The following is a 26,151-nucleotide window of genomic DNA, read 5'->3' as shown; positions in this document are numbered from 1 at the left end:
TGCCAAAGGAAACTTTGGAGCCGTTGTCATTTGAAGAAAAGAAACAATGCTGGGTCTCTTATCTTGCTGGACTGTTTTGCTGGTCAGATTTCTAACATCTCTTCAGCTGAGTTTTGTATTTGACTTCCAGCCTGACGGCCATTTGACCTGCCAACTATTATTTTCTTTGAGGGTTTTACCACTCCACCCAAGTCTTCTGCTCTCCAGAGCGGTTGTGTGCGTTTCCTTTTTCCTTTTCACTTCACCTTAACGTCAGCCGTGGCTTACAACCCCGGCTTATTGTGCATCCTCTAAGGTTTCAGACCCGGGGGGCGTTGCGATGAGGACCTGAAGCTGACGGCACTCGGAAAGTCAAGGTCCTCTGCAGGGTATCTGCTTTGTGCCAGGATTTCCGTCCAACCCGAGAGTCCCAGGGTCCGGGCCAGGCCCGGAGCGCCCGACTCCCCCCCCGACTGGGTTCCAGCCGCCTCCCCAGGCCGACCGTGCGGCCTGGGACCTCGCAGCCGGAAAACGCCGCCCTTTCCTGTCGCCTACTCATTAACCCAGGAGGAGGACTCGAGAAGGAAGAGACTGAGACGGATTAAGAAAATTAATTAACCAGGTCGAAGCTGGGCCTTCGGGCGGAGGGGCGGGGCGTGCCGCGGCGGTCGCCGGAATGACCGGCGGGCGCAGGTGCCTCCAAGGGCGGAATTTTAGGCTCCCGGGCCGGCAGCTGCGCCACTTGCGCCTCGTGGCGCGTCGTGGACTGCCGCCACCCGCCTGCCCCAGCTTCAGGCAAGTCTCTGTAGGGACCCCGCGGGAGAGGAAACACCTCCCCCTGGGCTGGAAAAACCTGCAGCGTCGGCTGTTGGCGCGCCCACTCGCTCAGCCCCCAGCCCCAGGCGTCTCCAGTGCGCCAAATCCACTCTCCGGGTTTTGGCAGCAGCTCCAAAGGGAGCGAGCTGGAAACTGACAAAACAAGACCTTTCCCCCGAGCCGGGGCCGAAAGTGGCCGGGGGACCCGGGGCCGGGCAGGGTCGGCGCGGTCAGGTGGCCCCGCTTCCTCGAGAGTCACCCGCCCAAGGCGCCCGAGCCTCGCCGGGCTGGATCGGCTTGTGGAGACCAGGAGAGGTGGGCGCGATTTTTAGTGCAGGTGTCCAGGGTGCGGGTGGAGTCCCTTTGTCCTCGCGCACCCAGGCGCTAGCACCCCGGGGTCCGTCTTTGAACCGAGCGTCTCCCGCAACCTCTCTGTGCGGAGAGAGCTGAACGCTACTGCTCGGAGCAAAGCCGCATCCCTAAGGGTGGCGGCAGGGCGGTAACAATGGGTGCCCATTGTACTCCGGGCGCCCGCAGGCGCTGTAGCAGCTGACCCCCGCCCGCTCTGCGGGGCCAGGGCGCAGGTACCGCGCCGGGGTGGGTCTGCGGGGCCGCGCGCGCCCTCCGGCCCGCCCCGGCCCGCCCCCTGCGCCGCCGGCCCCGCCCCGAGCAGCCCCGCCCTTCACAGGTTCAGGCTCTGCGTCCCGTCGCCGCGCGCTCAGTCGGGCTCGCACCTTCCCTGCCGACGGTGGCCGGAGCGGCTTGGGAGCCCAGCGGCGGGGCTGGAGAGCGGGCCGAGCCTGGAGACCCGTGGCCTCGGGCGCCTTCCCGCCACTCGGAGTGGATAGTGCTGTGAGGTGCCGCGCGGGCCGAGCCGGCTGGATCTGCGGGTAACGGGCCGGGACTGCGTGTGCCCTCGGGAGGCGTCCGTGCGGGGCGTCCCGCCCTGGGGCAGCGGCTGGGAGCGTCGGGGTGGCTGGTGAGTTGCTGCCTGCGCAGGGCTCCTTCCTCTTTGCCTGTGAGTCTGTCCGATCCGCGGTCGTGGCCGCTTCCGGCGTGCGCGGGGTACTAGGCTTAGAAACGCTCAGGGAGCGGGGATACCGAGAGCATCGCCTTCCCAGCTGGTGTCCAAAGGACCAAAGGGGACCATAAAGCAAACCAGGAGGTGTTCGGGTGGCACGACCGGGACGCAGAGCTCCACCATTTGTGCCCACCACTTTTCAGGGTGGGGCTGCACGGCTACGCTGCACCCTCTGAGTTATTGACAGCCATTCTGGGCGCGTATTGCATTTTTCCATCTGAGAACAAACCGCACATGGCTACCGCTCCCCTCCCGTCGTGGGTTGGCACCAGGACCGCACCTGGGTGTACCGTGCACATCTGCGGTGGCAGTGTCCGCCGGGTGCCCTCTCCTCCCTTGACAGGGGGCATTGTGGCAGGAGCTCCAACCTGCAGATCTGGCAGTTTATAATTGGATTTTTTTTTTTTGGACGGTGGTTTCTGAACAGCTGAAGCGTTTTCAAGATTTTTTTTCTCCTTAAAACTGCCTTGACACAGACGAGTATCAGACATGTGAGGACGAATGGATCTGGCCAGTCGTTTTTTTGTTATGAATTATTGTACTCCATCCCCCTCTCGACTTCGGGAGGCATGTGTTTCATCTTATAAATAGAAAGTAGCATATTTTTTGGCAGGACCTCCTTTATACTGTACAGTCTAGGAGAGGTCAGTTTAAAAATAAATATGCACTTGAATGTTGAATTACCGAGAGCCAGGCTGTGGCTGGGACAAGCTGCGTGGACAGCAGCATCAAAGCCCGGAGCGCAGCTGTGTTGAAAAGAGTAAAAGCCCCAGAGTGCAGCCCAGGCTGACAGTCAAGTAATTACATTTTGTTTAAAAAAAGAAAAAAAAAGTGAGTGAATTAAAATGAGGGCGGGAATAGGAATGTCAGGAGGGTATTGCAACATGAATCTTTCCAGACCTGGTGTATTTGGGGGGGTCGCTGCTTATGTGTCTGGGAAGGGGGAGGGAATGGATGAATGTGTTAGGGAGACAAAGATTTCCTCCCCACCCCCAACTTTTAGGCCTCACAATATTAAAGAGTTTCTTGGGGGTGCTGCCTTTTAGAAAGAACAAGAAATTAGGAGTGCAGCAGATGTCCGTATTTGAATAGCAAAGCCAGTCTTGGAGACTTCCCTTCACATCACAGGGAGACAAAAGGCTCCACATGAAGCTGTGATCATGCCGCAGGGGTATCTCGAAGGCGATTTAAAAGACTCCTGTAATATTCTAACTTAGAAAAGATCTTGCATCTAACAACCAAGAAACGCAGCTTCTCTTTTTTTCTGGACGGTTCTAGAGGACTTCTCTTTGACACCACCTGTAATTTGTATGTATCGATTGGCAGTTAAAGAGTCAGCTAGACCCTGTGTGCGTGGCATAAACCCTTTTCAGAATAGATTTAAACGCTCAGGAGGTGAGTTGGGGCAGTTGTGACATGTTCAGCATTGGCACATGTGGAATCAGGGATTGCGCATATTTGTATAGTCCAGGAATGGTGGAAAGTTCTCCATTAAGTCCCCCAAAGAATGTCGATTTCCCAATGGGCCTCACTCACTGAACACAACCCTTGAGTACCAGCTTCTGGGCTCGCAGATAAGAACTTTACAGAAATTTGGAAGTGTCTCTGGATCCATGGCAGTTTCTGTTTTCCAGTGGTATCATCTGCAAGAGATTTACGTTATGAATTCCATGATTGGAACATGGTGTTGTGGCTATGGGAGCAGCTACAGACATGAAATCAGATGAGCTCCCCCTTCCCTCCAGATCTGAGTGGGGAAATTCTGTTTTCTATCTGAATGTAACATGGAAAGACAGCTAAAGGAATGAGTGTTGCAACTCTTTTTTTTTTTTTTTTGCTTTTCATTGTAAATGTAAATGTGCAAGAAGAGTAAATACAAAGCCCTAAAAATTATCACAGACGTGCTCACATTGAGCTGGTTTGTCTATCTGCTGTCCAGCTTTCCCTTTAGTGTGGTGTTTTATGTCCAACATGCTCACAAAAGCTGCCCTTTTTTGCTTCTAGAATTCATGGTATTCAACAGCAGTGGGGATAAAGTTGCTTTAACCTGCCTGTATCACCCCAAAATTTTTACCAGGCCGTAAATTTTTCCCGAGCTCTCTGCCCAGTCAGTAGCCATTACATTTATCCAGTGGGTAAAGTACAGTTCATAACCTGAAGAGACCCTCCAAAAAGACTGCTCTGATGTTTTCTTTGTAACTATTAAAATTCTTATTTTGGGTCTAATTTCGTTTTGGCCTGGCCTCATTCTTTCTAACCAGAAATCTTGTGGACCCGATTATTCACTGATTGAATAAGAACTTCAGTCTATTTTTAAATGCAGTATGTTTGCCAGAGAATAAGGGTAGTCATTTGAAACTAGTAGATTCAGCCAGGTACAAAATCTCCTTTACCAAGGACTGAAGCCCAAGAATTCCGCTAATGCATCACGCTATTCAGGACTTTGGATGATAAATGTATCCTACATGGAGCCTGTCCTGAATGCCAAGCAATCTTCTCAGCCCTTTACCTCGATTTAACTCATTTATTTCTAGCAATCGTGCTGTGAAGGAAAAACTGTTACTATCCCCATTTTACAGATGTGGAAGCTGAGGACAGATCTGTTCTATACTTGCCCAAAATTACACTATACTTGCCCAAAATTACACTAAAAGGAACAAATCTAAATATGCATATGTAATTTAATTGGCACGCAGGAGTGGCTAATCCTGAATGAATGTCAGCACCTCTTGAGGGTAGGGAGATGGGGAAAAAACCCTAAGGTTAAGAAGCCTCTCTGGAGTCAGGCTGCCCTGGGCTCATAACCTAACTCTGGCACTTAATACCTGTGTGACTTTGAGCAAATTACTTAGCCTGCATACCTCAGCTTAGCAATTATAAAATAGGGATAATAATACGAACTCTGAGAATGAAATGAGTTAAAAAAAAAAAAAGTAATGCACTCAGAACAGTGCCCAGTCCTGAGTAAGCACAAGAAAAGGTTGATGCTTTCATTGTTGCTTTTATTTTTTTTCCTAGGTGCTTAATACTGGCTCTCTTGTTTAATATCCATAACTACTCTTTGAGGTAGATAGTATTGTTCTTATTTTCCGGATGAGAACACAGCCTCAGAAAGGTTTAATAACTTGGCCAAGATCACACAGCTGAGTAACAGAATCAGGTTTGGAATTCAGGTCTAGTTGACCTTGTACTAAATACCACAACCCCACCCCTGGGGGAGGGAGGAGGAGGGGCAGGGAGGCTATTAAATCTGACTCTTCTGAGGGTTTTTGGCTTCTGGCAGAGAACTCGTTTCGTAGTACTCTATATTCAAAGGAAGATGGCAGTAACTGCCAGCCTTGGGGAATACCACGTGAGTGATTTCATTTTTGAAGATAGTTTAGTCTCACAGGTATGGCAACAGTCTTCTCCTGCAGTGGATCCAGCATGAAACTGCTAGAGTTCACCTGAGCATTTAGTTTATACCAGAAATGAAGAGATGTGCTACGTGAAAATGTAGGACTCGGAAAAGAAGAGGGGGGACAAAAAAAAGCCCGAAACATCCAGGAACGAGCTCAGGATGAAGTGGAGCTTAGGGTGGACCGCATCCTTGTGTTGAAGTTCTGAGAAGCCAGGGGTTACCGTGTCCCATAACTAGTCTGGATGGTCACCTCCTTCAGGCCAGCGCCCACACCCACAGTGCCTGGCCCTTCAATTCCCTGGCATCCAGTGGACATTTAATACATGTTTCCTAATGACGCTGCTTCAGGAGGAGCTAAGCAAGAGTCAGGAGCCACCAGTAAGCTGGGCAGGAAGGTTCTGTCCTTGGCGGAAGTCGGGCCTCATTAACAGTTCCAAGTTCTACATATGCCCCGGGCCCTGCCAGATAAGTGTCTGGTGCGACAGATAGACGGGAGGGGGCCTGGGAAACCTACCAGAGGCGCCCTGGATAACCTGCGGGGGGCTGGCCTGGCCTCCGTGCCTTGGATTTGTGGGATTGCGATTAGCTGGGGGAGGCTGCTCAGACCTAAGGAGGGATTCTAGAAAGAATGGCTCGAAATAACTCAGGTTGCCTCAAAACCAGGAGCAGTAGTCTTCCAGCTGTCAGCCTCCATTTGGAATCTGCCCTTCTCCTGCCCCACCCTTCTAAAGGTTACAAAGGAAACAGCACCCCACAAACCAGGATAAATAATATAAGTAGCCAAGTAGTTTTACAGCAATGGTTGGGTATGTTTCTTTCCTTTAAAAAAAAAAAAAATGCCTTCCTTGGCCTTGATACATTTCTTCAATGCCAAGTTCACCAGTATCTCGTGATGATGGGCTGCGTTCGCCAGCACCTCTGGTGGAAAAGCCATTTCTAAAATGAGAGCACAGTTTTATAATATGAATCACGATATTGATATTTTATTGAAAGTTGTCTTGTTTCTGAAGAGCCAAGCAAACTGATGAATTTGGAAGCTGGTGAGTTCCAAATCAGTATTTGTTGACTCCTTGTTGCTCGCCCAAGCCATGGATTAATAGTAGAATCCTCGAGTCTCAAATGTGAAATTAAAAGAGCCTGATTTTCAGTGATTCGGGTTTTGTTTGCGTATTTGAAAAAGCCATTACCTACTTTCTAGCCTTTGGTTCTTTGTTAAACCGTGTGGCAGTGATAACACGTCTGCAGTTAGCTAGGACAGCACCACCTCACTGGGACCCTGAGCTCCGAATAGCATCAGGCAAGGGCTCTTTGGGAAACTAGCTTGTTTAAGGTCCCTTTCTGCAGGACTTGTCAGAGCATTTAATAGGTCACTGTGTTCAGTGAATCGCCACAGGGAGACAGCGTCCAGGGTCTCAAATCATTAGCCCACAGAGCAGCTGACAGGGCTAGTCTGGCCGGAAACACACTCTGGGAGCCAGTGAGCCAGAGGCAGAAGCCACACACTGCAGTCTGCCCTGCGGAGCTGACGGAAGCCAAGGACTTTCTAGAGAACCAGCCACAAGGACACACCAGAAGGTGTGAGCACACCTGTCATTCTGCTATTTGATCAAATTAATGCAAGACTGATGGAAACAATCACAGAGGTACCGGACGTGAGACAGCAGGGTCTGGTCTTAGCTCTGATCCAGGTGTAACGGACCTCAGGGCCTTTTTCTCATCTCTTCAGTGAGGCGTATGGCGCTAGATCACCTCTAGCTGTAGAGTCCAGTGAGCCCGGAGCAGTGACACTTATCAGCATAGCTCTCTTACTACTAATAATGGAAAACCCGGATCTACAGCGAGGCTGCCTGAGCCCACGTGCAAGCCAGAGGACTTCAAAGTCAGGCCTCTATTTAGACAGCTTACACACTTGGGAATTTGTCATGTTCTGGTGACAACTCGAAGGTCATATTTGTGGACACATCATGCCAATGATAAATCACCATGTGTTTAGTTGAAAAAGACCTGTTCAAATTCATTATAATCATTTAGGCTACACACATTTTTTAAACAAGGCATTTTTGGTTTAATGTGGCTTTGCCATTTCAGAATGTATTTGATTTCTTTCCCTTTTTATTTATTTTTATAAGTTTTTTTAACCTTTTTTTCCCCAAGGGTCAGTTCAGACATATAACATTGATTTTAACACAGCAGGAGACGAGGCTCGACTGGCCCTCTGTGTCCCAAGGCACATGCCGGCCCTTCTGTGGGTAGGCTCTGCCCCCTCATCTGGGAAGCCGTGGAAGGGGACGGATGGGGGCACAGAGGAAGCAGACACTTTCCAGGCTCTCTTCTGGCTCTAGACTGGTGTCATGCTATGACTCTTTCTCCCCCTTGTATCTGAGGCATTTCCACAGTGTCTTATACTTTGTATTGTAACACTTACTGCATTTATTTATTTATTTTTTAAAGATTTTATTTATTTATTTGACAGAGAGAGACACAGCGAGAGAGGGAACACAAGCAGGGGGAGTGAGAGAGGGAGAAGCAGGCTCTCCGCCGAGCAGGGAGCCCGATGCGGGGCTCGATCCCAGGACCCTGGGATCATGACCTGAGCCGAAGGCAGACGCCTAACGACTGAGCCACCCAGGCGCCCCACACTTACTGCATTTAAATGATCATTTATTGACCCTCATGGCTACCTAGCTAGACCGCCGGCTCCTTGGAAGTAGGAGCTGAACCTAGTTTATATCCGCTTTCATCTTTTTTTTTTTTTTTACAACAGAACCTAACGGAAAAACAATCTAGCCCTAGCCTGTGACGTGATTCTGCCTCTGGCACGGTCTTCTCAGTGTTGTCGGGCCAGAAGTCACGTTCACTTAGCAGCTTACTCAAATACCGCCCTAGTAACGTTACTCTTTCCCGGGCGACAGAACCCGCACGTTCAAAGGGAGGCACCTCCGGTCCTTTGGTTCTGGTGGTAAGGATCACGCAAGGTGCTCTGAGGAACAAGCCAGCCCCAGAGCTTACTTCTCGGCTGGGTAGCTGTTGGTGGATGTGAGTGACTAGCCAGGGGCTGGATGAAGGCAGGTGACCTCACTGAGTCCGTCGGCTCAAGACACATGGCCCATTGTGTGCCTATCACAGCACCAAACTGCCGAGTGTTTTTCCTGCCCTCAGATGGCTTCAGAGTGAAATGTCTTCCACGATAATGTTGATTTTTTGGCTTCATGTAAGTTTAGTATAAGTTTCTGTTGATGGGCGCGTTTTGTTCTCACCAGCTGTGGCTCCCCTGTGGTGCAGGTGGGGTGGACAGCTGCCGACATGTCCCCGGGACAGTATGGGGGGGAAACGGTGACTTCTTCCCAATTCCAGTTTTTTCTTAGAATGAGGAATTATGCTTGGAACCAGAACATGTTGGGGGTTTTCACACAATTTAAAACAATCAGTTTATGCACGTGGCCACATCCCAAGGTCCAAAAGAAATAAGGTTGGAGAAAAATCCCAACAATGAACTTCTGGCCTCTCTTGTTCCTTATGCAGCTCTGGTTTCTTGGAATAATTAGTAATAGTAAACTCTCTTCCCACTGATTTGTCAGCTCATTGCCTAACAGAACTTTGTCAAGCACTTGACGTGTGTTTTCTCCTCCTAAGAAGACATTGTTAGTATCCCCACTCTGCAGATGAGCAAACTGAGGCTCCCAGAGAAAATTACTGGCATTGCTTTGTACCCTTAATTTGGTACCGGGAAGGATGGGAAAAGATGATGAACATTTTATAAGCTGGTAGCCAGTATTTTGATTCTAAGGATACTTAGATAAGGATTCTGAGGATACTTAACTTCATTAAAAAATATTCTATTTTTTCCTTAAAATTCCCTGGAAACTAGATGTTTCTGCAGACGTAGAATCACAGACCCTAACATTTCACAGATGGAAGGGTCCTTATTTCGGCCCTCCTCTCTCATTGTGACAAGATAACACTAAGGCCCTAAGAGTTGAGTGACAGAAAACAAGTCCTCCTTGGCCCTGTTCTCTTTCAAGCTTTTTTTTTTTTTTCTTTCTAGCCAAAGCAAAGAAAGAAAATCTTAATATAAAGCCAGTCTATTAACAGATTTTAAATTTTTTTTAGTGAAAGAGGAGGAAGGAATGGGTAGGGAAGTTGGCCCTACTTTTCTCAGTCTCCCTTCCCTCCACCAGTGACCCAGAGGTGCCTGCCTTGAGCTCCGAGTGTTCCAGGGAACGTGGTGTGAAGAACCACCATCGTAAAATACTTTGTAATACTAAGGATAGATAAATCTTCCACACAAATCTATGATTATATCCTCTCTGCGTGTCTGTAGCTTGCATTCACTTGCCAGGGACTGCCCCTTTAAGTTAGGAGCATGGCCTAGAGGAGATCTCCCCTAACTTCCCCAGGCGGGAATGCTTGTCTCTGCCTCCCCTCTGGAATCCTGACTTGGGAACTCAGACTCAGCAGGGAAAGCCTCTCCCTTTCTTCAAGCTGATTAACTCAAGTTGTTTTAGACTTCTTCCTCAGACACGGCCCCACCTGGCCTCGCCATGAACTTTCATCACATGCCTAGTTCTGTCCTTGGGACCATACAGATTCCCTCCCACCTGACAGCTTATCAGATATTTAAAGAAAATAACTGGAAGCCCTTACATTTTTCTTTATCTGACCAATAGCGGTTGATAGTAATTTGCCCACCTCCAAGAAGTCCCATTCGTTCTCAAGGCTGAGAGATTTGGCCCTGGAGAGGAAGGATGCTTGTACATTCCAAGGGGAAGTTAGCCCCGTGTCAGAGGAAGGAATTACCCTCTGAGCAAGCTGGAGGTGGGAATTCCTTCCAGTTGTGGAGATTGTCCACAGGGTGGCCATAAACCATTTTATCGATGACTGCCACAGACAACATTTAAAGAGAACATGAAAGTTGTTATTTTATTAATAGAATGCCTCCCCTCCTTCATGTTGAATCTAGTAGATGTTCTGGTTTTTCATTTGGTGTAAAGATGATGCTTGGTGTCTGCACAGCACTCAGCTCTTATAAGCCCCTTTAAGAGAAGCAGGTTTGGGGTAATAATCTCCATTTAGGCAGAAGGCAACTGGCACCCACGTGTGTCTGGAGTTCTACAAGGAGCTTGCAAGTCTGGCTCCAAGTTTTAGCCCAGGTGTCTTCTCCGCTAGGGCCTAGAACCACAGCTCGGTCTCCTGTTGTGTTTGCCAGCATGTTCATTCATTCGGTAGGTGTTTTTCTCAAGTACTTGCTCTGTGCTAGTCCCACATTGCTATTCAAAGCAACCCTTTTCTGGAGAATGTCCATTAGAGTTTCTTGAGGTTTCTTTGTACCTCTTGGGCCAAATAATCCAAATTTCCCCTTAACCTGTTTCCTTTTGAAAGGAAAGGTCAGGAGGGCGAGCTCATTGTTTCTCCAGGGCCTCATTCTTTAAGACTGACTTAAATACAACTAGCGAGTCTGCATTCAGGGGAATGTATTGTCAATTTATTCTTGAGTCTTGCCTGTCTCTCTGAGACGCTATTTGCACATTGCAGTCAAGGATAGAAGCCCTTTCCCTTTCAAACAGCACGATGACAAATATTCTCTGCCTTAATCCCAAAGATCTGTAAGAGCCTAGAGAATTACTGGGGCTTGCACTGATAGGCTGTAAGATTCTTACTCTGCATGGATAGAGAAAGGTTAAAATGTCCTACAGACGGAAAAAGGAAAGAAAGCCTTTGCCACAAGAGGCCACAGCTCCGTTGTTAAATGATTTTATTTATTTATTTTTTCCTGTAGGAGGCCTAGAAAGACTCCATCTTGCATTTTCAACAGGATGGGCAGGGAAGAAAGTCAAGGCAGTCTCTTTCAAACTTTCTCATTTGTTCATTTAACAAACATTTGTCCAGTGCCAACTATGAATTAAATCTAGTTGTCTCTCCCCAGAAGAAGGCAGCCTAGTGGGAGACCCAGTAATGATTGCAGCGAAGTGTCATAGCTGGGGGGGGTTTGAGGTATTAACAAGACAGAGTAGCAGCTCCGTGTAAGAGGCCCTGGGGGAGCCGGCTGGAAATATTAGCCGCGGGGGTGGGCAGGACCCTGACTGCTAAAGTGGGCCTCACACGAGTTGTTTTATGTCCAGGCTGTAAGGGTGGGCCAGCCACCGAAGGCCGAGAGTGACAGGGTCACTTGGGCATTGTAGCTGGCTCACGCGAGGAGACGAGGTTGGAGGCAGGGAGACAGGTGAGGTGGCAAATGCCCTTATGCAGGAGAGCCATCTTGAGGCCTAGAAAAGGCTGAGGCCTTGGGGTTGACGAGGGGAGACAGCAGTGGGCCTTGATGTGGAGAATGAGGCAGGGGAAGAAGTTGGGGATGACAGCCGGGTTTGGGATTTGGGTGACTTCCTACCATTTACCAAGAGGAAAGTACAGGAGGCTTGTGCTAGGGAGGCAGGAGGAAAGATGGCACAAGTTGACCAGGCAGTGCCCAGCGGGGAGCCAGGTGAAGTCTAAAAAGACCGGGGGGAGAAAAGTCCAATGCTCTCTGTGAAGGAGCAGTGTTTTCTTCGTGTTTGTTTTATAATTTCCAATCCACTGTGTACTGATACTGTGTGCACCACGAGTGCCTTGGGCCCACACCCAGCTCCATGCCAGCCAGATGACACCCAGCTCCCAAACTGGCCAGTAGCCTATCCAAGGAGCAAAATCCCCCGGTCCTGTCCTTGATGGTTACAGCAATGTCAAAAGAGTTTCTAGTAGCTCACTTTTGATTTCTTTACTCATCTTGTCATCGCCTGGCCGTGGTCTACAGAGCTACCCTGAGTAGTTAACTCGAGACTAAAGTTACGTGCGGGCTAAAGACACACTGATTTGGAAGTTATCATTAGAGGGGATAGTTGAAGCCCCGGGCAGGGTTGTGATTGTAGGGGGACTGTTAAGGGTTGGGGGATGGACAACAACCATCCAACCCTGTGGAAATGCCGCATCTAAGGCGGGGGCTCAGACTTTTTCTGTAAAGAATCAGTTCATATTTCAGACCTAAAGGGCCACGTAGCCTGTCCATAACTACCCAACTCGGACCTTGTCTTGTGAAAGCATCTCTAACAGGGTTTCCCAACCCCAGCACTACTGAGAATTGGAGCCAGGTAATTCTTTGTTGTGGGGGGCTGTCCTGTGCGCTGTAGGATGTTGAGCATCTCCCCTGCCCCGCCCATGAAATGCCAGCAGCACCCCACCCCCAGTCGTGAGAATCAAGAATATCTCTGGACATTGCCACCTGTCGCCTGGGTGGGGGCTATAGACAACATATAAATGAGTGGGCATACATGTGTTCTAATGAAACTTTATTTACACAAACAGGCCAAGGTCTGGGTTTGGCCCACTGACTGTAATTTGCAGATGCAGGCCTAAGGGATGGACAGAGGGAAAACTAAAAGGGTTTATTCCATAACATTTGAGGGCCTCGGGTGTTCATTGCCCAGAAGGAGGCTCTGTTGGGAATCCATCATAAAGAGGAGATTTTTATCAACAGTAGCTCTTACTCATAACACCTTTGCCTACCTCATTCTTATTGAGCTTAGCACCTCCCTGGAGATACCGGACATAAAATCACAAAACCAGAAAACAAAAATAAATAATAGGCTCGCTAGGAGTCCTCAGAAAGCCTCCGCCAGCGCGGTACTGAGCCTGGATTACGTGAGGTGAGTTAGAGAATTTTCTCTGGGAAGGAAGTGACTAAAGCGGATCTTGGGGGATGTTATGAGTAGGGTTGATGGTAAGAAGGTGGGAGGACATTCCACGTAAGGAACACAGGGTTCTTAGTTTCAGAAAGTTGCGGGGGAAGTGAAGTGTCCCCAGTGAGGGAAGGGAGCCATTGTCCCCAGTGAAAGCCGTGTGGTGGTTGTGCGAGGCCCCGTGCACGTGCTTCCTCTGGGAAAAGAATTAACAGCACTGAACGCTGTTTTCTAGAACAGGATGTTTGTTTTTCTCCTCGAGCCTCAGGGGGCTTTCATTACTGCAAAGTTTTAATCTTTTGGCTTTTCTTTTACATCAAGTCAAGTTCCTTTTGAGATTCTTTTTGACAGAATTCTTTTGGCTGGTGTCTAGGACCATTTTATTCATTCTTGGTCCCTGACAAGGTGCAGTTACTGTCTCTGCCTCTCACTGATGTTGAGATCATAGTGTATCATTTCTTCTTTGTCCCGCCAGACCTCAAGGCAGGCAACCTGCAGTGGCCGTTCCATTCTAAACTCACTTGCATGCGAGTTGTCACGTTTGCCCACCAGCGACAATTAAGAGCACAGACTGTGGAGTCCAGCGGTGGCTGAAATCTCAGCTCCTCCACGGCTTTGGCTGATTGACCTGAGATATGGGCATAATCTAAGATTGCTTCCTAAGAGGTGTGTTCTAATACCCACCTGGCCCATAGCAAACACTCACATGATAGCCATTCACATTCACAAGTGTAAATTCCTTAGAGAAACAGGAATTTCAAATTTGCCACTTCCTTGAGGAGCCCCTGTAGACTTGGACTGGGGGATGGCCCTCGGGAGCAAACCAACTCATCCCTCACGATGGAAGGGGTAGCAGGGGTTATGGATTTAAAAACTTCTTGACTTGATGTTCACTGCGTGCTTTGTGTAGCGTGAGGCAGAAAGAGAAGATCCAGTTTGTGTCCATAGGCGAGCTCTCAACCTGGTCTGAGGGGACATTCGTTCATTTATTGAACAAACATTTGTGTACAGGTATTTCTGTACAAATAACACAGGGGAGTCTGCCTCGAAAGTGGGTGGAGAATGGAATGGCCACTGCTGGCTTCCAGATATACCCAGTGCTGGTAGGAGGTGGAGAAGCCATGTTCCAGCCCATCCACTGAGGATGAATGATTATCAAGGGCTGGAGTAGGTTGGGAGAATAACATGGAAAATCCCATTATCTGTCCTTTCACCCTGTTAGAGAAATAGAGTAATCAAGGGGCCTAAACTTTGGGGCCAAATTCTCTTTCCATATCGGTAATGTCATTGCGGCTTTGCAGATGAGGTGGGATCCATTAGTTATGGAAGCACGCGAGCAGTTCACAGTAATGGCATCATTTGATTCACATCTGCCAAACTGCCCTGGTCCTTCCAGCCCTGAGACTGTGCCCCATACGAAACTAGTTGTGACAAGTGAGTCAGGCATTTTGAGAGAACCTGTTCTCCTCCTGCCTTATACTACAACACCCAGGGATCAATGTCCATATTGAGTCCTCCCCAATAACCGATTTTATTAGGGAGGAAGGGTGTGTAATGGCCCGTCTTCAAAAGTGCAGACTTTCGAGGTGGAGGTGCCGTCTTCCACTTTTGCTTCTAAAAAAATCTTTCAACTACTACAATTAGATCCCATAAATGTGAGGTGTGTACCTGAATTAGCAGTGAGTCTCCCATGTGGTATTTTGTGGGTTTCTATAAAGCAGGTCGTAAAAGAAAAATAAATACAAGCTGTTGCTGAATCATAAACGAGAAGTCCGTTTATAAATAAGCGAAGGTGAGATGTATCAGACTTTCTGAGTGGGTCCATAAAATAGAGTCTGCTCAGTCTGGCTCTAAGTTCATTTGCATGAAAGCTGAGCCGCTGGGGGTGGAGCTCGGGGAGTTTCACAGTCTCCTGCATGTAGCTGTGTCGTCCTCAGCTTGGATGATACCGGAGAGGATAAGAATCTAAAAATAGAAATGGCATCTTCTTATCTTCTCATGGGTGGAGTAAATAGACTAAAAATATGAAAAGCATCCCTTCAGGATGCTGTTTATTGGGTGTTCCTCTGGTTACTTTTTTTTTTTTCTGTCTTAGATTTTGTTTGAAGTTCAGTGTGAAGCTTCTGACACGGATTTTTTTTTCCATGACTTTCAAATTCTCTGATTCAGAGAAGCCTTCCTACAGAGGTTTGCGAAAGGACTGGCGTGAGTGCCCACACTGTGGTAATGTTTCAGTGTTTCTGATCCAGGAGGTTGGCTTGTCATCCCTATATTAGTAAAAACACAGCCATCTTCAAATGGACAGTCTTCTAGGTAAAGTCTGTGAGCGCTTTGACAGGCAAATGTGACAGGAGGCCATGAGGAAGTTGGCAGTGATAGTAGAGAATGAGCAGGCACCCGCCGCGCCCCACCGAGGAGGCCTGGGGTCAGGGCTGCTTCCTGTGATGTCCCCAGGCCTTGATCACACATCCCACAGCCACCCACTCCATCTGTGAGAAACCTGGCTTCTCCAAAATCTAGGGCCTTGTATCTTCTGCCCAATAATCCTAGGGCCTCAGAGAACAAGTTAATCCCTTTTCTCTTACGGTTGAATGAATCCTTCAGATTCCTAAAGATTTGTTTTCCCCTCCGTCTGAGTTTTCTTTCAGCTGCTCCCCTCCTTCAGCTTCTCACATGTCATGACCAAGTTCTTTGTCTCCCTGTTGGACTCCTCAGAACATATAGGAACATGTTTCAGGCATCCTTTATCCTTTCTCAAGTGTGGAGTCCAGGGGCACGTGGGGGGCTCAGTCAGCTGAGCGTCCAGCTCTTGGTTTCAGCTCAGGTCGTGATCTCAGGGTCATGAGATCCAGCCCCGCGCTGGGCTCCGCACTTAGCTCAGAGCCTGCTTGGGACCCTCTCTCACTCTCCCTTTGGGCCTCCCCCCTGCTGTCTCTCACTCTTTCTCTAAAATAAATAGATAATTTAAAAAAATCAATAAATTGTGGAGTCCAGGGTCAAATACAGTTTTCTGGGGCTTATCACAGTAGCATCTTCTTGTTGGTGGCAGAGAGAAATACCCCAAAGATGTTTGGGGGTGGAGAGGTTCTTAACTGGGTCATCATCCGTCCCTGGGACTGATGGTTCAGACTTGAAGGAGGACCCGTTTTATATTTCTGCCTGGGGCCCAGGTAGTGCGGCAGTGCTGGGTCTTGATGCCGGGAAGAAGGGAGGCAAAGTGAAGAGTGGTCAGAAGCGAGGATGTCCTTGAAGGATGTGACAATGAAGCAAGCAAGGGGAAGTCCACACACAGTCACTTCCCGAAAGTAGAAGAAAGGAAAAAGCCCGAAGGTCGCTTGGGATGGTTTCCCCACCCCCCACCTGTCCCTGTTTTTATACATGTGTGTTTCAGATTAACATTGCAACCTATTTCGTAGGCTGCAAGAACTTTTTTACCCTCTCTCTCTCCACTGAGAATTACTCTAAAAATAATTAGTGGACCAACCAAACATTCCTTTCTTAAAATAAATGTGATTTTTAAAATCTAAACCTCTTTGTTCTTTTCAGATGAGTTGCCAGTCCGGTCAACTCTTAAGTGATTCAGGAACTGATGTTTTCGTGTGTCACTTCTTAACGAACCCTGTTTCCCCCCCCTTCTGGCCACTGCCCTGCTTTGGTCTTTTTGGCATCATTCTGTTTACCAAAAGGATGGTAAGGAAATGAATCAAAGGGCCGCTTTAGGGTTTTCTTTCTTTTTTTCATTGAATTATCCCTGCTGTGATGATTTCTCTTATTAACACTGTCACTTACACTTTATTCAGTCATCAGAAAATGGAATGGCTAGCCTAAGGCCAGAAGGGCACCCCGACACTGCCATTCTTATCAAAACCGTGACTTTAAACTTCCCTCGAGTCCTTTTGTATCCTGGAACCCTTGGATGTCTCATAAATTCCTGTAAGCGGGGGCCTGTGCATTTGCAGCTGGACTCCATGCCCCCACATCTGCCGGACGTTCTCTCTCACCTTGAGAGAGGGTGACAAGCCACTGCCCAGGGAGTTGACCCCTTTTGTTGGCAAATCTGTCCTCTTCCAGTGCCCAGGGACTGGGACCTTTGTTTTCTAAGGGATCTAATTTGCGAGATGAATATTATCTCAAGTGTCATCGAAGGGGGGAAAGAGGAGCAAATAGTGATCCGAGAACGCAGAGAAAGGGATTAGCAATCTGGAGGGTTCAGATTTCAGGGTCAAGGGGAGGGTTTTTGAGAAAAGGCTACACATAGGAAGATTTCTTTCTGTTTTCCTCTGTTTCTTTCATGCCTTCCTGCCTTTTCTCTGACTTTCTGTCTTTGGGTTTGAGAAAGACAGTGGGAGTACAGGAATGAGGGCAATACAAGAAAGCTGGAGAGCCCGGAGGGCCCCCAAGTGTGGGTGGGCAGCATCCCTACCAAGTGGTCACGATGGTTGGTAGAGTCTTGCCTGATAGGAAAAGGCTAGTGGTTCTCTTCGTTTGGCCTGTGGAACACCCGGAGGACCTGCTCACCAATTCTGGTGGAGTAGTTCACATCTGGCCCGTAAGCCCCTCCTTCCTCTCTCCCACCCCATCCTACAGCAAGCGAGCCCACCTCCTTCTGGGCAGAGGGCAAAGCCGCTCAGGTGTCAACCTGACCCAGGCTCTCCCACTGGGATTCATCCTTGCTCTGCCTACTGCCGTGTCGGTCAGCTGCGGAGCCCAGGTCTCCTTTTCTGAAAACGGTGAGCAGGGACGGGATTTCGTGTTGGGCATTTAGGACCATCCCGTCGTAGAGCGTTGTCTATGTCACTCACCGCCGTCTGGACAGGAGCTCTACGCCCAGCCCCAGCGCCTCTTCCCGCCCCTGCTTCCTTCCGTGTGGACACTTGCTGCATCCTTAGGCCTCTTGCCTCTTGCCTTTTCTCCTTGCTTTCTGACTAAAAACGCTTCTCTTGTGAGGGCTTTTCCATTCTGCCAAATAACCCTGGTGCTCCCTCGTAAGCGTGAATGCCTGGTCCCTGCAGGAAGGGGTGATCTGTCCCTTGGCCACGCTGCGGCGAGACAAGGTCAGCCCTCTCGTGAGGTCCCACCCACACACGCGCTGCCACCCTAGATTTGGGCTTTTGAACACAATTGCCACAGAAATGTTTGCATTATGATCCAGTAAGTCAGATTCAGTAGGCTTTTCGGGACCTATATATAAAATTCTGTCCAAGGTGCAGCCTGAGCCCTAAGCGGCACATTTTTTTTTTTAATAGCTAATTGCTAATTCATTCACATGGTTCAAAAACCCCAAATCATAAAAGGATGTACAGTGAGAAGTTTCTCGCCCGCCCTCGTCTGTCGTATTCCGTCCACTCCTCCCTGTGGGCAGCACCATTATTAGTTTCCTGTGTATGCTTCCAGAGAGATTTTACAGAGATGCAAGCCAAGACAAGTGTGTCTATATACTTCGGCACCTGTTCTTCCTTCAAAGATAGATATCTTTGAGCTCTTTCTATATCAGTGCACAAAGAGCTGCTTCATCCTTTTTAAGACCTGTATAATATTCATTTGTACTGGATGCACCTTAATTCAATCTAACCAGTCCTCTCCTCTGTCAGTGGACAATTAGGTTGTCTCCAACTCCAGACGGTTGTAAGTTCCTGGACTGATAATCTTGTACATGTATTATGTAAGTGGATAAATCTCTGTAAGTAGAATTCTGGTGTCGAAGGCATGGGATTTGCAGTTTTGATAGATCCTGCCAAACCACCTGCCACCCAGGTGGGATCTCTTGGGGCTCCCACCATGGGTGTATGCAAGGCCTGACCCCCCCTCCCCTTATCAGCCCAGTGTATTATCACACATTTGTATCTTGAACAGGCTTTGGGATGCACCGCTTTCCTAACTGGGGAGCTGACTATGAACTCCCGGCACGTGTGTTTGTTCAGTGTCGGGACCTTCTTCTCTGGAGCCTGGCCACTTGGCTTAGAGCCTTGTAGCCACGTAGCTTTGGCAAAGGGACTCAAGACTCATGGTCTGTACCTCAGTGCGTCATTTGTAAAATGGGGCTATTAACAGTAGCAGCCTCGTGGGTTCTTGTGCATGAGCTAGGAGGTTGGAACAGTGCCCAGAACACAGAGAGGCTCTCAGTAATATTCAGTGCTGGTGGTTCCCAGGAGCGTGCGCATACCCGCCCCCCGCCCCCCAGGACCAGCCACTTTGTTTCTGCTGAAGAAACTGTGCGTTAGATTTCTGTACTAGCAACGGCAGAGAAGATGTGGAAAGAATAGTCAGGCCAGGAAAGGGGGGCATTGATGTCCATCGGCTGATAAGCCCGGGAGCCCAGAATATCCAAAAAGGAGGGGAGGAAGCAGCCAGTGTAAGACGTCCTCCTTATTAGATTGTGATCTGTGGGATCAAGCATGGTTGCCCCTGAGCTGGAGAAGGACAGATAAGAGAGAGGGATGGCGTCGGAGTTCCATTTCCCCAGCATTACATAGCAAATAGCAACTCATCTGAAGTTGTAAAACTGACATTTTTGTCCAAAATTCTTAAAAAAAAAAATTTTTTTTTTTTTTCCCAGTGTATTTGGGAGCTCATAGCATGGGCACATAGTAGAAATTCAATACAAATTGTTTGCAAAGTCCTAGAAGCCTACATCCCTGTCAGGCAGTAAACACTATGTAAATGTTTATAGAAAGAAAAATGCCTTTTACAGGATCGTCTCTCTTCTCCCACTCCAGTCTCATTGCCTGTAGCCCTTGTGGCTTTCACTCACCAAGCCTTTCCTTACTTTTTGTCACTTCCTTCCCACCTTTGTGCCCGTGCCGCTGACATAAGCCCAGCTCCGACCAGGCCACGCCAGCCTCTGGGGAATGGCTTGCAGTGTCCATGGTAGTGGCCGTGGTCATGGTCATGGCTGTGGCCGGGCAGGGAGGGAAGGAGGGCTGGGCGTTCCCCCTGCCCCGAGCCTTCAGGGCACAAGTGTTTCCTCTCCCTTCTCCCCAGCTCACCCAGTCCTTGTTCAAGTGCAGGGCGATGGTGTGGGATGCCATCAGCAGGGCAGGGAACCGTTCGCTGGCTGCATCTATGTGGTATTTTTCTGCATAGTTTGAAGTGCTCTGCCTCGGGTTCTGGCCTCGCATAACCCTGACTCCACCAGCTGAGCACGGGCAGCCCTCACTTGCCCCTGAGTTGTGGTGGACACACTGTATCTTTCCCTGGCAGCTGTCGTCCTGGCCGTGTGTGCTGAGGACACCACTCCGGTGGGCACCTGTCCCTCGGGCTGCCTCCCACCTTCTTTGGGCTCCCTGGCGGCCCCTGCAGGCTGTCACCCACCACGCTGTGCCCAGAGGCGCAGGAAGGCAAGGCCAGCTACCCCGGGTGGCAGGGGCCCCGGGCTGTTAGACACTTACCAGGAGGTTCTGATGTTGGGATCCAAGGCTTTGGATTTGTAACATTTGTGACTGCCACCAGACTCAAATTCAAGTGAAAATTGAGAGAGCATCTGGACCCACCAGATTGGCTTCCCACACATGCATGTCCCCTTCGGTCTCAAGCACCTGTATTAGTAACACAGTGTTTCCTTGGGATCCTAACCTCAAGTGGGAAGCAGAAGCTCGGGGCACCTTTGTGCGGCTACAGCAGCAACACCTTGGGGAGCTTTTGGAGCCAGGATCGGGACTCAGTAGAAAAGAAAGATGGCAGGTGTGTGGTCCCAGGTGACAGCTAGGTTAGCGACCTCCGGATACAGTCCCCTTCGCACACTGCCTGGGCCTCCTCCCCACACACGGAGCCAGGGCATGGTGGGCCTCTCCAGCTCCTCGTTCTCCACCTTGTCGAGCCTGGGTGCAAGCCAGTTCCCAAACAGAGCTAGTTGGTACCTTGCCAGCGGGTGCCAGGGCACCGTTCTTTCCACCTGCCATGGGGAAATGGATTTAAAATTCTTGCCGAAAGGAAAGAAGTACGCAGCAGACACGGATGGCCTCCGACTGCTACAAAGCGAATGTGGCTGGCTCTCCCTTCAAGCCACCACCCGACTCAGCCCTTTGAGTATTGATTGATACATTTATCTACTTGCTCTGCTGCCGATGGGAGGAGAGCCCGATGAGAGAGGTCTTAGCCGAGCCATTTCAGGAATTCCCGCTGTGGGAAAGGTTTTAACTTCCCCATGTCAGCCGGTGTGACTGAAGAGTTAGAGGATTTTTTTTTTTTTTTTTAAGATTTTATTTCTTTATTTGACAGAGAGAGAAAGCACAAGCAGGGGGAGTGGCAGGCAGAGGCAGAGAGAGAAGCAGGCTCCCCGCAGAGCAAAGGAAGGACCCCAGGATCATGACCTGAGCCGAAGGCAGTCGCTTAACCAACTGAGCCACCCAGGCACCCCTAGAGGATTATTTTTAAGAGACGAAGAGTTTCTCCTCTGTAGGATGAGAACCTGGAGCCCCACACCTCCTAGCTTAGCACTTCTGATTGTGTTAAGTAGCATGTGTGAGGAGGGTGTGTGAGTTTTCCATGCTGATAACACATGACCGCAAGCTCGGTGGCTTACAACCACCCCTTAGAGATTGCCCCACAGTTTCTGTGGGTTGGGAGTCCAGGCAGGGCTTTGCTCCAGGGTCTCATCAGGCGGTGAGCCAGCTGTCAGGGCTGCGGTCTCATCAGAGGCTCAACTGGGGGGAAAAATCCACTTCCAGTTCCCACAGGTCGTTGGCAGAATTTATCTCCGTCGGTCCTCCCTCAGCACGGCAGCTTACCTTCCCAAGGCCAGTGAAAGCAGTCTTTCTCAGTCTGCTAAGATGGACTGTTTCATAATATAACCTACCAAGGGGGACATCCCATCCCCTTTGCCATATTCTGTAGGTTAGAAGCAAGTCCCAGGTTGTGCCCACAAAGGCATTGACCAGGAGCCGTATCACGGAGGTTTCCTTGGGGTTCCGCCCACCCCAGGGAGAGGATATGTGCTTTACCAGTAAATGTTCCAAAAGTATTCCCAAGTGAAGACCCAGCCTGTTATAGATGATCACGCTGGTTTTTTTCTGTGAAAAGAAGCAGTTTTGTTTTTTTGCTTCCATCTCAGAAGGACTCAAGTCCTGAAACCCTTGACAGCCCAGTTCTTCGTGCCACAACCTGATTCCAGCTGCAGCTCTTCTATTTCCTGGCTGTAGGTGATTGAGAAAGGGTGATTTATTTTTTGACCCCCAAATCCCTGTTTTCTCATGTGTAAGAACGCAGTTTGCTGCATAAATAGCCACTGTCACTTCGTAAATATTTCCAGTCCCTTTGCTTATAAGACTAATCACTGTATTGCATTAATTTTATTTAGACACGGGACTCAACAACAAAATACTGTCAGTCTTGCTAGTGTGAACACCAGACAAAGGAGAAAACACATTGTAAAGCAAATCCACTTGTATCTAAGGAGCTGAAATCACTCTGGTCATATGCTGACAGCCATTCTTATGGTAGAGGAAAAATCTAAAATCTTAGACATGTGCAGAAAATTGTATCCATGGCCATGTTTAAAAAGTGCTGATGTCATAGGTATGAGGTTTTTCAATCTGTTTCCTTTTTTTTTTTTTTTTTCTTTTTCCCCCCCTGAAATAAGACTAAGATGAGTGGACCCTTAGTAAAAGACCCAAAGATTAAAGTTTTTATCCGAAGATTAAAGTTTTTATCCTCCTTGATAGAGGGAGAAGACAAAATCAAGCTTGGCTTTAGATGGAACCGGGCCTGCCATTATTCACAGGCTCTTGTGAAAAAGGCAGGCCCCAGTGAACCCCGAAGGACCAGCTAACTATAACCTGCTCTGGTTTCCTTTCCAGGTTTCTCCTCATCCTGGAAGGGGTTGGATGATGTCCCTGGCTCTCCAGGACGCCCCTCCTTGGCTGTAACTGCAGGAAGGCCTCTTAAACCCCGGCTCTTCTCCCAGCCACTTCTGGAAGCTACTTGAGAAAAAAGATGATGTGACAGATCCTACCAGAAAGGATTTTTGGAAACCTAACACCTTCGAAGAAAGTGGCCCTTTTCCCTTTCTCAAAGTAGACATTCTCCAATTCCAAAATGCCAGCCAAGACCCCGATTTACCTAAAAGCTGCCAATAACAAGAAAGGCAAGAAATTTAAACTGAGGGACATTTTGTCCCCTGATATGATCAGCCCTCCCCTCGGAGACTTCCGCCACACCATTCACATCGGCAAAGAAGGCCAGCACGATGTCTTCGGTGACATCTCGTTCCTGCAAGGGAACTATGAACTGCTCCCGGGAAACCAGGAGAGAGCGCGCTTGGGCCCGTTCCCGGGGCACAGCGAGTTCCTGCGGGCCAACAGCACCTCCGACTCCATGTTCACGGACACGCCCTCCCCGGTGCTCAAAAACGCCATCTCCCTCCCGACCATCGGAGGGTCCCAGGCGCTCATGTTGCCCTTGCTGTCGCCGGTGACGTTTCATTCCAAACAGGAGTCCTTTGGGCCGGCCAAGCTGCCCCGGCTTAGCTGTGAGCCGGTCGTGGAGGAAAAGGCCCCGGAGAAGAGCAGTCTGCTGGGGAACGGGACGGGCCACCAGGGAGACGTCTCGTGGGGCTCCAGCGGCTCGGCATCGCAGTCCAGCCAGGGCAGGGACAGCCACTCCTCCAGCCTCTCCGAACAGTACCCCGACTGGCCGGCCGAGGACATGTTTGACCAGCTCGTCAAGGAGAAGACGAAGTCAGAGGAGTCCCTCTCCGACCTCACGGGTTCCCTCCTCTCCCTGCAGCTTGATCTGGGGCCCTCCTTTTTGGATGAGGTGCTGAATGTCATGGATAAAAATAAGTAACGGACACCGCCGACTCTCGGCCTTTGGGGGGAAAAGGTATCAAAAAATAAAAACTAAACCACAGTCAAAGAGAAGAGCTTCACTGGCTATGTGTGCAGTTGTGTGTTTTCTAAGATAATGTTCCTACGAAATATTTTTTGTACCTGTTATGCCCTGTTTGCAAAAACAGAAAGGCAAAAAAAAAAAAACACAAAAAACGTCCTGGCAGAAAGGAAGTGAGTCATTCAGAACCCATTTTCGGCGGGTATTGCTGATGTTCAGCTCACATTTTTTTGTTTCCAGAAACATAAGAACTTTGGCTTGGCCAGGATTGGCACTAGCTACGAAGGGCTGCTCAAGTCACATTAAAGAACTTGACGATACTCCAGCATTTTCTGAGCAAGAAGTCAAAATTTATTTAACACCTAAGCCTTTTTTTCTAGACTCTTTTCTATATTACATTATTTGGGCTCACCATAGCAAATTCTTCAGTGTTAAAACTGTTCTCTGTTTTCACATTCAAACAACTCTATGGGTTCGGGGGATTTTCTCGTAGCTCTTATATATCCCTATACATTATATCTATATCGCGCAATTTTGACCGTCAGCTACATGTTGGTAAGACACAAGCAAAGTATTACTGTAACTAAGTTATTTTTAAAGTTAAAATATATTTTTATGTGCCTTTGGCTTTTTATTGCAGAGTCTACATTTTATAGATACTACATCAAATGTTGTCATTTGACTTGTTTCCATTGGAGTTCCATTGTAAGCTGTGTATGTATATGTTTGGAAAAGTGTATTCATACTTAGCTTTATTTCTTTTTCTTCATCTGTTAGCATACTTTTCACAGCACCCAACAATGGATTGTTAAATATAAAGGCACAGGTTACTCATGATGCTTCTGCAGAGACTGTGGGCTACACCATATAATGTTATTTGGAAATATAGGTATTTTAGTACAGTACATACTTGCATTACATAGGTACTTCATGCGACACAATAAAGAGTAAATGTTAAAATGAAGTTGCTTGTTTATAGTAATAAACAGAAGCGTAAGAGAATAATAATATTTTCCTTAAGTCCAGGGCTAGAAAAATTGCTTCTCTAAAGTGTATGTGAGCCTTTAAAATAAGAGGTGATTTCCATCCACTCTGCAATTTTGATTTTTGCCCAAAGGTTTGAGATTCCAGAAACAGGACCCTTCAGTTTTAGGAAAAATGAACATGTGAGATCAGAATTTTTAAGTCAACACCGATGCCAGCCTCTCAAAACTCATTTCTGTGACTCTCCTAACCTCACTCTAACACACTCTGTAGCAAACTCTTGTAACCCCAATCCTGTCCCTGTTAGACAGATGTTTCCTGGCTACAGGTGCCATATAAACAAGATGAAGGAGGCTAAAAAGAAGGCAGTAGAAAATACCCCCCCCCCACCCCCCGCGCCGCCCGCCGCTGCCACGGAGAGATGCCTGAGGACGTCAGTTAAGGAAACAGGAAGAGGAAATGTACACAGCAGTTCCTGTCCTGTCAACCACCCTTCCCCCCTTCAAAGTCAAACACTTGCACATAATAACTTTCATTTCTCCTAGAACTATATCCCTGAAATGACTTCCTCTTCCCAAATACGTCAATGATTGTCCCACCTGGTTGGTGGGGGCTGTGTGTGTGGGGGGGACACAAGACAACTCACCAAGTAGAAGAGGAAACCAGTTTCCCTAGAGCACCGAGTACTGGCCTTAACTTCCCAGCTGCATTTCTAGCCCATGATTTTCTAGTGTTCTTTTTCTGTCAACCAGACCCTTTCAACACTTTCCCCATCTTCATTAGCGGTCACGTTTATTCTCATTTTACTCTTCATCTTCAGCATGGCCTCAAGGAAAAGATTAAACTATTAGCTGAAACAGTAATGTTTGCACATTTCCTCTGCTTGGGTTTATTTGATAGAATCTGAGTAATAATGCATCCTCACAGGTATTTAACGATCACACTTTGGCCACTCTCACATAGAGCCTCCCATTAGGTTAGGTAGGTATAATTGAGAGGGCACAAACATGCCCCTCTTAGGGGGGAAACAGAGCCACATCCTGCTTATGATTTTGTGAAGTCATTTCTCCCGTGGCAGTCCTTCTAATACCTGGTTCCTTCTCCAAGGAGCAAGGTGCAGAGCTGTGGTGGCTTTCTGCAAAAAGGCACTTTGAACTTGCACCTGCTGAGAGCTGAATTGACGTTCCCAGTCTGTGAACATTCTCTCACTTTTAACCTAATTTATCAAGATGCACTTTATTTGCAAACTCAGAATGCTGAGCCACCTGTGACCCAACAACCAGAAAAGAAGACCAAGCAGTTTGTGTAAGCAGAGACTCTTTTGTGTTGTAGGCAAGGTTCTTGGAGGTGATCTTTTC

General features: G+C 48.4%; 1 protein-coding gene across 2 annotated transcripts; it reads left to right on the top strand.

The window, feature by feature from the left end:
- Window positions 1–670: 670 nt before the first annotated feature.
- On the top strand, window positions 671–24,987 carry CDC42EP3 (CDC42 effector protein 3). Of its 2 annotated transcripts, none has more exons than XM_032410317.1 (2): window positions 671–1,110; window positions 22,780–24,987. In XM_032410317.1, the coding sequence occupies exon 2, from the start codon at window positions 23,018–23,020 to the stop codon at window positions 23,765–23,767; it is 750 nt and encodes a 249-aa protein (XP_032266208.1). In that variant the 5' UTR covers window positions 671–1,110; window positions 22,780–23,017; the 3' UTR covers window positions 23,768–24,987. The 2 variants fall into 2 exon arrangements, with proteins under 2 accessions (XP_032266208.1, XP_032266207.1); XM_032410316.1 differs by lacking the exon at window positions 671–1,110 and adding an exon at window positions 1,477–1,774.
- The last annotated feature ends 1,164 nt before the right edge of the window (window positions 24,988–26,151 follow it).

The sequence above is a fragment of the Phoca vitulina genome, unplaced genomic scaffold, assembly GCF_004348235.1.
Source record: "Phoca vitulina isolate PV1807 unplaced genomic scaffold, GSC_HSeal_1.0 scaffold12, whole genome shotgun sequence".
NCBI classification, from domain to species: domain Eukaryota; kingdom Metazoa; phylum Chordata; class Mammalia; order Carnivora; family Phocidae; genus Phoca; species Phoca vitulina.
This window is presented reverse-complemented; position numbering and strand designations above follow the sequence as displayed.

Coding starts and splice junctions, on each gene's coding strand:
- CDC42EP3 (XM_032410317.1), top strand. CDS start 23,018: ATGCCAGCCAAGACCCCGATTTACCTAAAAGCTGCCAATAACAAGAAA.